This window comes from Cnephaeus nilssonii, assembly GCF_951640355.1.
Source record: "Cnephaeus nilssonii genome assembly, chromosome: 19".
In the NCBI taxonomy this organism is placed as follows: Eukaryota; Metazoa; Chordata; class Mammalia; order Chiroptera; family Vespertilionidae; genus Cnephaeus; species Cnephaeus nilssonii.
This window is the reverse complement of record NC_137090.1, coordinates 13342702-13353626: the sequence shown is the minus strand read 5'-3', so window position 1 is coordinate 13353626 and position 10925 is coordinate 13342702. Positions and strand designations below refer to the sequence as shown.

Here is a 10925-nt window from a genome sequence, read left to right as displayed (position 1 = left end):
TCCCAATTGTTCCCTCTCCTGTCCAGACAGAAAGCACAGCCGTTATGAGCCAGAGTTCAGAATCAGACGGACCTGGATTTAGATCCTGGCCTTACCACTTACTGTGGGACTGAAGGCAAGCAAGTGGAACTCTCAGAGCTCCAAGTGCCTTCTTTGTCAAATGGGAGATGTGATCCCATGGCAAAACATGGGCTGCGTTGTGTCAAGTCCTTAATGCAGCACCTCGCATGCACAGGTTTCACGGGGCCTTTTCCTTTTCTCTTCTAGAGACACACAGCCACACACAGAGGAACTCGAGCCCCACCTGGGGAAAGTTCCTATTTATTCTGGGTGGGCTCCCAAGGGGTTAGGGTGGGGGTATGGGGAGGAAGGTCATGGCAGCAGCAAATACAAGGCCCAGAAGGATGGTGCTTCCTCCTGGAGAGCCGCTTGCGGGGGGGGCGGGGGCGTCGGGAAGCAGATTTACTGGGCCCCTGAGATCACAATGGTCACCTAGTGTCTCCTAACTTGATTAAACCATCCAGGGCACTATCTATCCCGCCCCCCCCCCCCATCTGAAAATCTTTCATTCTTACTCTCCTGAGGGGCCTAAGCTTTATGCCTACTCCCCGGGGCCATAACACTCCATTCTGGTTCTACCTCAGAGCAAGTGGACTAGAAATAAGAAACTGTGCAATGCTCACACTCATACCTTGAGGCGTTTTCTCCAAAGCTTCTCAACTTAGTTATATTAGGAGAACACAGAGCTACAGGTTAATTATGGAGCCTCATACTGGCCTCCAGTGGTAGGTCATTTAAAACATTTTACACACACACACACACACACACACACACACACACACACACACACAGTATTAACATAAAATGCACAATTTGCCTGAACGTAAGATTCAGTTGTCATTTTGGTTTGCTGAGAGTCACTTTCTGCGGCTAAGAATGTACATCCAGGGGCCTGTTCACTGTCTATCGGTAGGATTACCGTGGTGAGAGTTTTTCTTTAAAATGATTTTATTTTATTGATTTTAGAGAGAGAAAGGAAGGATAGGGAGATAGAAACATTGATTGGTTGCCTCCTGCACACCCCCTACTGGGGATCGAGCCCACAACCCAGGCATGTGCCCTGAGAGGGAATCAGGAATCGATCTAGTGACCTCTTGGTTCAAGGGTCGACACTCAACTATTGAGCCACATCTGCTAGGCTTGGTGAGAGCTTGAGAGGCACTGTCCTCGGTTCTGTCTGACTTTAAGCCTCATGTGGCTCTGGTTCAGCTGAGGACACCAGACAGCTGAGGTGCAAGCTCAGGCTCTATGGGAGCAGGTGTGTGTCCACCCACAGCATCTGAGGCCCAGGCATGGAGTGGGACAGAAAAGGCAAAGACCCAAACCTGCCTACTCTGGCCTTGTTCCATCATAGCCGAGGACCCTACACTAGCTTCCCGAGGCTGTTCAGCCATATATCCTGGAACCTCTGACCATAAGTGGAGAGTGACTGAAGCAAGGGAGGGAAAGCCAGAGGCTAGATCTGAATGTCATCCCCCATCACCTACGTAGCGGGGGTGAGGGTGAGTGGAGTTGTCTCAGTCCTAGAGCGTTGGGACAAAAGTCTGCCTGGGTCTCGTGAGCCTCTGAATCAGCTTTGCCCTTACTGGCAGCCTTTAGGATGGTGGGGCAAAAGCTAAATGAGAAACTGAGATGGCAAGTTTGGAGTGAACTTGGAAACTTCAAGAAACATCCTGGTTACTAATAACATATCTGGGGGCTGGTTGGGTTTCTAGGATTAGTGTTCAGAAGGTAGAAATGGGTAACAACGGGGGAGGTGTGATCTTCCCCAAGTGCCATACCAGGTATTAAAATAAACAGGCTCTTGCTCCTGGAGCCGAGGGTGGCAGGGAATAGAAATCTGGGTCCCAACAAAATCAGAAAAAGCATCAATGCATGAGGTGGGAGTAGGAAGGCTCAAACCTGGGAGTCCTCAGCTGTTCTCTGGCTTCAGAAATAGCGTCCCTGAGCTCAGTATTTTATAGTTGCCACTTTGTGGGCAGAGAAGGATCATAACGTATCATTATCTTGGGGGCTGAGCAAGGTGGCCGTTGGCCTGGTGGCTCATTGCAGAGGGAGGAGGGAGCCTATTTGGGAACGCTGTAGTGCAGTGGTAAGGACACGGAGTTGGAAGACATGACTCTACTGCATCTCATGAAAAATGAACATAATGCTCAATTCAGGGGATGGTCAGGTATCATGAGCATAAAAGTGCTTTTACCGTTTTCCAACTGCCACAAAAACTGACATCGCTGTAGAAGAGGAAGCAGACCAACAGTGTGAGTCTCTGGCCCCAAGAGCACCTTAGAAACACTTGGGGACTTCGTAAAGTGCAGTTTGCCCCGGTCCCCACCCCAGCCGGGCAGAGCAGATTTATGGAAGCTCTCAGGTGATGTATTAATGTGCCTCCTGCACACCCGGCAATGGGGATCGAGCCCGCAACCAGGGCATGTGCCCTTGAATGAAATCGAACCGGGGACCCTTCAGTCCACAGGCCGATGCTCTATCCACTGAGCCAAACCAGCTAGGGCCCCCCTAAATGTTATTCTTATTACAGTCGGGGCTAACTGCCACCCAGCAATACAGAGACAGTCAAACAAGCTCCCAGCTGCCAGAGGAAGTTGGCTCATGGTGTCTGGATCCAAGTAATGAAAGCAGTTTATTCTGAGCACCTAAGTGCGGAGCACTGACTGTGCTCACCTACATGAACTGGACTGGTGCGGAGGGACTAGTCCAAGGGCATCTCAGTGCTGGATCCTCTGCCTCTTTCCTCCACTCCAGGCTGTGGGAGATTTGAGGCTCTTGCTCATCAGAACCTGGGGTGGGGCCTCCATCTGGGTACCACCTGGGTCACATGCCCCCAGTAACACATGCAGGTGACCTGAACTCCTTGGGAAGTTTGCTTTCCAGCAGCATTAATTATATTCCCTTGGGAACACGAAGTCCGATCCAGGTCTGAAAGCCTTTATAAATGGAGGGATTAGTGAAATGTCCCGAGTAATAGGAAACTGATGAGCTGTGCTGTGCTCCTTCTGCCCATGGGACCATCTGCCTGCGGCCCAGCAAGAGAGCTGCCAGGGAAGACAGATTGGCTCCTTCTGATCACTCCCTGCTTGAGGCGAGATGCCTGTGGTGGTGATAGTGGTATGGGCTTGGTTCACAGGAGCCTCTGGGATTTTTCCACAGGCCAATCTTGATTTCATCCAGCTAAATCCCCGGGAGGCAGCCAAAGAAAAGTTCTAATAGTGTGGTTATCAACGCCCATCCCTCCCCTGGCCAGCTGTGTTTTGTCCTAGAGTGTCAGTTCTGAGAGCAAAGTACATACACCAAATACTTCATTTTATGTAAATGAAGAGTTTATTGAGGAAGACACAAGGTCAAGCTTCCCCCAACCCCCACCCTCCCCGAGAACAGATCCCAACAACAAGAGAATGATAAGCATTCTTAGGGTGACACTTACCCCGCCCCCCTCCCCATTTCTCTCCAGAGTCCGAAGCTTCACAACACAGACACACTGAACAGGCTCGGGCAGGACAGACACTCAGGGAATCTCTGACCAGCAAGAGTTCTGGCTGTGTGTGTGCTTCCCTTGCCCTTTGTATGACACCAGCTGACGTGACAAAGACATATTGAGGCAGAGGAGAGGGGAACGCAGGGCAATCTCCATTCCATTTCCCTAATTGGGCCGAGCTTGAAAAAGGCCAAAGGGAAGCTGCGCTGGAGGCAATAGGTTCTGTCTCTGGGGAGAGAGTCCCTTTCTGTGGAGCAGAACCCTCCCTAAGTGCTGGGGGAGCTCGGAGGCAGCCTCCCCAAGGAGCTGAGTTCGGAATGGCTCAGTGCGGTCAGCTGAGAATAGCAGTTGTCACGGTCACTGCTGGGGCGGCTGAGAGAAGCCTAGTTTCAGGGGCGGAGGAACATAGCCTGATACAAAATTGTTTTGTCTGCTTACCCTGACACACTCCTCCTTTTGGAACTACTATTTGCTTTGAGAAGAGAACACCGTATTTATAGTGTGAACTTTTACTGCTTGTATCCAACAAACTCCATGAATGATTTCCCAACCAGGGAACTTGATCAACCTGTTTTTCCCACCCACACACCACCAACCCATCCACCTCCCACAAACAACACTGTGTTACTTCTCTGTGTGCCCGAGGGGCGGTGAGCGCAGGAAATAGTTCCTTTCCCCCACCCCAGCAAATTTTCTCTTGGAGATTCTCAAGGTTTAAGAAACTGCTTTGGGAGACCTACTCCCCCAAGCTTTGCAAATGGTCTAAATCGGGGTCATTTCAGACATGGCAGGATGGGGGCTGGGGGCCAGTTTCTGCTCTTCTTTTTTTGTTATTTTAATATATTTTTATTGATTTCAGAGAGGAAGGGAGAGATAGAAACATCAATGATGATAGAGAATCATTGATTGGCTGCCTCCTGCACGCCCCTCTACTGGGGATCCCGCCACAACCCTGACCGGGAATCGAGCCGTGACCTCCTGGTTCATAGGTCAATGCTCAACCACTGAGCCATGCAGGCTGGGCTTTGCTCTTGTTTTCTCTATGTTTCTTCCACTGGGACTCACTCGTAGGTGTGAGTCCAATTTCAGGCCTTTGGACCCTCAAATGCCTCTGATTTAAGTAGGGGCAGCTAAGAAACAGTCTTGGTCGTGGACTCTGAATACTGAGTGCCAGGCAACTCAAGTGCCCACAGATGAAACTGTGTGAACACTGCTAAACAGGCTGGTGTTTTGGGTTGCCTCTTGCATGCACCCCAACCAGGGTCAGAGAACCTGCAACCAAGGCATTCATTGACAAATCACACCAGTGTGTTAATAAGCAAGGGGATTTCACATCTCCCTATCTTTTGAGAGATTACAAGAACTGCTTAACCTTCTGAGATGATCTCCATTGCCTGGGAGTTTAAAGAACTCGAGTCAAGGGCACATCAGAGAGCTGCAGGGACAAAGGGACTCTGTGACATCTTTAAGCGTACCCCATCTCTGTACCCACCCTGGTGGCCTCAAGAATTTCGGCTCCAGGAGCATATGGGAAACATTAGCGACTCCTTCATTCTGGCATCTGGATTTACATTCAAGTGACTGAAAAGATACTCTGCTGCCACCTGATACCAATGAATGAAGTGCCGAAATCAGTGTGGAGTATGAGAAAAGAAAGCCATAAAGAAGCATGCACAGAGAAGCAAGAAAAAGGCATTGAGGAGAAAACAAAACAAAACAAACCGAGACACTACTGCAGTGAAAACAATACTGATGGGGATTTAGGAGACCCAGACCCCCAGCTCTGCTACTGACTCAGGCCTCAGGCAGTAATACCCCCATTGCCTTTTACTGTTTCCTTTTTTAGAAAAACAGCATTGGCTAAGTTATTAATTAAAGTCTGTTTCAACTCTAAAAGTATGACTTTTGGTTCTGAAATGGACCTGAGAATTAAACCAAATACAGGGCAGGGGGTGGGGGAAAGGCATTTTGGTTCCTGTTTCCCATATCTCTACCCAAATTCCTTAGTAGTGTCATTAATGGGTCAGAGCAGGGGAAAGGAATGTAGTAAGTTCTGATTTCTCTCAGCCTTGGTACCGACAGGCCCTATTCCTGCACCTAAAACAGCACTCATGGTAGACCACCATTCCCAACTGCAGGGCAATTGAATGAGAGGATAATACAGAGCAGGGGGAATCGCAAAGAAAAGGAGCTTGGAAAGGAAAACAAGTGAAAATCCAAACGACGGGCAAGGTTGCCATAGATGAGAAAACGCCTCCCAGGGTGGGCAAGTAGCTGTTCTTCCTCCAGGGCTGTGCGGGAGTGACGGCCGGCTGTCTTTACTTTCTAGCAATGATTACACTGCTCCCTCAATTTCTCTTATGTACAAAAATATAAAACAATAAAGTGCAGCTTACGTTTCAGTGACACTTTTCCTTGCTTTAATATTTTTTGTCTTTTTCTGCTTTTGAAATGAACTCTCAATTACAAAATATCAAACTACGCTAAAATATGCCAGCCATTGGCCCAGTATGGAGAAGCCCACAGGTAAGGACAGACAGCAGCAGCAGGAGGCAAAGGTGGGAAGTGACTGAAGCAGTGGTTACAAAGTTCACAGAAAGCTAACACTATCCAACAGGTTGCGGCCTAATTTAGCACAGGTTAGACTAGTCACTACCTTGGTGGGTGGCCTCAGTGTATTTAGGTTCAGCTTCTACTCGGCAAAACAATTTCTTCTAGTTAAGAGTTCTTGGCTTGCACCGATCACAGGGTGGCCGGAGGGCACCAGAGCAGTCTATTAGTTTTTCAAAATGCTGTCGTAGACCTGATAGATGTACTGAGAGACTTCAGGAGCTCTGCACTTCAGCGACAGCTGTTGGGAGGGAAAGGAGAAGAAAGATTAGCATGGAGATCGGCATGAACTCGAAAGGTAGCCAAGTAGTCAGGTTAAGGAAAACTCTGATACAGTGGGAGAGGAAACCCATCACTGAGTAGGCAAAGAGATCCTGTCTGAGGTACTGTCCTACGGGTTTTAGAATTTTAATTTAATCAATGTCAGGTTATGCTGTTTCCACCTACATTTTACATGGGTCCATGAGGTTAGGAAATATTCCGTACTGAAAACATCCAAGTCCCTGACTATAGGGGCACAGCTGCTCCAATGCTTTGCTAAGCACCATAGAGATTATTCCCAAACGAAAAGGAAAGGGCTAAAGCCTTATCTTGCTGGTGGTCATTTCAGCAGCCTGCCTCTGTTTCTCAGTCTGACAGGGATGCTTATCTCAGTACAGGAGGATGTACAATCAAGTAAAATAAAAGTATAAGCTAGCCAAGTCCAAGGTACTAGTGCTTTCTGTATTATATTGAGGAGAGCACACACTGTCATGGAGGGAAAATTAATTATCACAAAAAAGACATTTACTCAATAACCAGACAGCAATTCATGCCAACAACTTAATCTTATTTTCTGCCTTTTTTAGAAGGCAAATCAGACACTTCTGATACTACTCTTTCTCTAGCACCACCTCTTCTAGCCTAACAATTACCAAATAAAAATAAAAATATTAAAGGATTTCAATGTTGAACACTGAAATTTTCGCTTCATTGGTCAAGCCAGTCCAAAATTCAAATCCAGACTCAGACTCAATTATATTAGATTAGGCAACATATTAGCACTACAACAGTGGAGGCATGCAAATTGCATTTAGAACCAGAAAATTTCATATTTGCTTTTTGAACTGCTAATACCATTGCTCTTATTATGTCTTTAATGATATGTCATTTTGCCTCTTTTTGTTTGTTTGTTAATCTTCACCTGAGGCTATTTTTCCATTGATTTTTAGAGAATGGAAGAGAGAGGGAAAGACAGAAACATTGATGCGAGGAAACACATTGACTGGTTGCCTCTTGCATGCACCCCGAACAGGGTCAGAGAACCTGCAACCAAGGTACGTGCCCTTGACCAGAATTGAACCCAGGACCCTTTGGTCCGCAGGCCAATGCTCTATCCACTGAGCCAAACTGGTTAGGGCCATTTTGCCTCTTTATTAAAAACACTAGAGGCCCGATGCATGAAGTTTGTGCAAGAGTAGGCCTTCACAGCCCCATGCAGCCCCGGCTTTGTCCAGAAGATTGTCTGGAAGGTCATTCCGCTGTTCAGTCGTTCGGTTGATTTGCATATTACACTTTTATTATTATAGATATTATTGATTTCAGAGAGGATGGGAGAGGGGAAGAGAGACAAGGGCAAAGGGGGCGGGAGAGAACGAGAGAAACATGAATATGAAATAGAAACATCAAAAGGCTGCCTCCCATATATACTCCAACTGGGGATCGAATCTGCAACCTAGGTATGTGTCCTGACCAAGAATTGAACCCACAAACTTTTGGTTTATGGAATGAACCACCTGGCCAGGACATAAAAAACAACAACCTTTGTAATGAAATCCTTTATAAGGATTGGGGTGGGGAAGTAATTTATCATTCTCTCAGAAGAGTAAGGGACCATCAGTCCTCATGCACTGGTACTGGGCTCAACCAGACAGATTTTTTTCCTCCTTAATTGGTAGCTGAGATCAGATCAATAGTACAATGGGTGTTTAGAGTGATGAGGGGAAGGAAATGGATCCGAAAGATTTTGAAGTCTGGAACACATTTAGGGGAATGGATTAGGCCTGTGTCAGAATGTAATAAAAATTTAGATGGTTTTGTGGGCAGTAGGAACCTAGTCACCAGATGGATAGAAAATAGGAAAAGGGGACAAGGAAATATTAACTAACTTATTATATACAAATACAGGGGAGGCAGAGAGGTGGTAGTGGGTATAAACGGGCACACCTTGAGGATAGGATCTCATGGGACTATTTCTTACAACTGCATGTTAATCTACAATGATCTCAAAATAAAATTTTAAAAAATATATAGGGTAGGAAATGTCCTTCAACAGGTGAACAGATAAACTGTTGTATATCCGTATGGTGGATTACTACTTCGTCTAAAAAAGAACAAACTATTGATACATGCAACAATTTAGGTGGATATCATGGGTATTGTGCTAAGTGGAAAAAAAAGTCTCAAATGTTACATCCTACCTAATAATAGACAAATATGCAAATTGACCGTACCTTCGCTATGCCCACGATTGGCCAGGAGGCGTGGAGGGGCGGGACTCGGGGTGGCTGGGGTGGCCGATTGGGCCATCGGGACGCTGAGCCATGGCTGTGCTGTGGCACAGAAGGGGCCTCTGGGTCAGCGAGCCCACGTCCCGCTGCGGACCATTAACAGCGGAGGAGCTGGGTGCCTGTCTGCTCCAGCACCAGGCCTTTCAGAAGCCTCCGCCACGCCAGAGGCTTCTGAAAGGCCTGGTGCACCAGCGGACAGGCACCCAGCTCCCCCGCGATTGAAAGTGGGGAGCTGTGTGTCCGCTCCAGTACCAGCGGACCCCCTGCCACCAAAATTGGGGAGCAGGCTGCTAGCAGTGTCCGCGGAGCATGCTAGGCTTTGCGGGGCAGTGGATATGGCCTGGATGGCAGGTTAGGCCTAGGGGACCCTACATGTGCATGATTTAATCATGCACTGGGCCTCTAGTGTTATATAAATTTAATGGAGGACTACATATCAATGGTTTCCAGGGGTTAGGGCAGGCGTGAGAGTCTAAATATAATGAGATAGCGAGAGGGAGTTTTTGTTATGATGGGACAGTTCTGGGTTCTGACTGTTATAAATCTATACATGTGATAAGATTTCATAGTATTGTACACTACACAACAGAGTAATAGACTCATCTGTGGTCTTGTTAGCATTATTTTATCAATATCATTTTCATTTGAAAATGCACAATGGATATGTAAGATATTATCAATGGGTGTTATCAATGGGGAAACTGGGTGAAAGACACATGGGACGTCTATGTACCATTTAAAAAAACTTTTTACAAGTCAAATTATATCAAATGAAGAAGTTAAACTTAAAAAAAAATTTTAAAAAAATGTTTTTATTGACTTCAGAGAGAAAGGGAGAGGGAGAGAGAGAGAGAAACATCAATGATGCCCTGACCGGTTTGGCTCAGTGGATAGCATGCCGGCCTGTGGACTGAAGGGTCCCAGGTTTGATTCTGGTCAAGGGCATGTACCTTGTTTGCGGGCACATCCCCAGTAGGGGGTGAGCAGGAGGCAACTGATCGATGTTTCTCTCTCATCGAAGTTTCTAACTTTCTATCCCTCTCCCTTCCTCTCTGTAAAAAAAACACATCAACAACATGTATTAAAAAAGAAAGAAACATCAATGATGAGAGAGAATCATCGGTAGGCTGTTTCCTGTATGCCCCCCCCCTCCCGCCACCCACTGGGGATTGAGCCTGAAACCTGGGCATGTGCCCTTGACTGGAATCGAACCCGGGACCCTTCAGTCCGCAAGTCGACACTCTATCCACTGAGCCAAACCAGCTAGGGCAAGAAGTTAAACTTTAAAAAAAAAATTTAACAAACTATGTTTAGGACAGTGATACCAAGTTCCTCTCAAAATTCTCATTACCCTTATAATGAGCAGAAAGAACACGGTAGAAGTGTCAAGAGATACCTGAATTCTAAGCACAATCAACCCACCAACAAATTATATGATCCTGAACAACTCACTAATCATTTATTTTTTAAAAATATTTTTATTGATTTCAGAGAGGAAGGAAGAGGGAGAGATAGAAACATCAATGAGGAGAGAGAATCATCGATCAGCTGCCTCCTGCACACCTCCTACTGGGAATTGAGCCCACAACCCAGGCATATGCCCTTGACTGGAATCGAACCTGGGACCCTTCAATCTGCAGGCTGACGCTCTATCCACTGAGCTAAACCAGCTAGGGCCTCACTAATCACTCTAAACTTTGGTTTCCTGAGATAACCATGCTTCTTTGACCCAGCTAAGATGAAAAATACAAGGAGGGACAAAAATACATGGACTGGTGGTGGGGAAGGTGGGTGGGAGGAGAGTATACTTTATGGGGGAAGCCCAAAGTTTCCCAGCTCACAGATGCTGGGGCAATAATATGGCTTGATAGGACTCAGCAGCTCACACACATGCTCATCAAGGGAGGGAACTAGTGGGAAAAACACCAAGAATTTTCAGTTCTGGGCGGTACTATGACCTGATGCATGCTAGTGAAAACAGACTTGGCTATTAAAACTAAGGAATGCGATCATAGACTTTTATCAGCTAAATGGCTAAAAGGCTCCCTTAATCTACTAATTACCTTCTTCAGATTTATTCATTATTGAATCTTATTCTCTTCTGTCACTTTCCTGTCCCCTCCTTTAAGACAGCCTACAGAAACCTCAAACATAACAAAAGAATAAGATATATTTCCCATCCCAAGTTGTTTTTTTACCTTTACTTTGCAAAATGC

At 46.5% G+C, this 10925-nt stretch overlaps 1 protein-coding gene across 3 annotated transcripts in view; it reads right to left on the bottom strand.

Moving 5' to 3' along the window:
- Positions 1–3497: 3497 nt before the first annotated feature.
- The window catches only part of AP2B1 (adaptor related protein complex 2 subunit beta 1), a 106886-nt gene continuing 99458 nt past the window's right edge, over positions 3498–10925 (bottom strand). For 2 of the 3 annotated variants that reach the window (XM_079797831.1, XM_079797832.1), the window contains exon 22: positions 3498–6401. In XM_079797831.1, coding sequence (XP_079653957.1) covers positions 6327–6401 — 75 coding nt within the window. In that variant the 3' untranslated portion in view covers positions 3498–6326. The remainder of the gene's footprint in view (positions 6402–10925) is intronic. The other variant, XM_079797833.1, reaches the window with a different exon arrangement.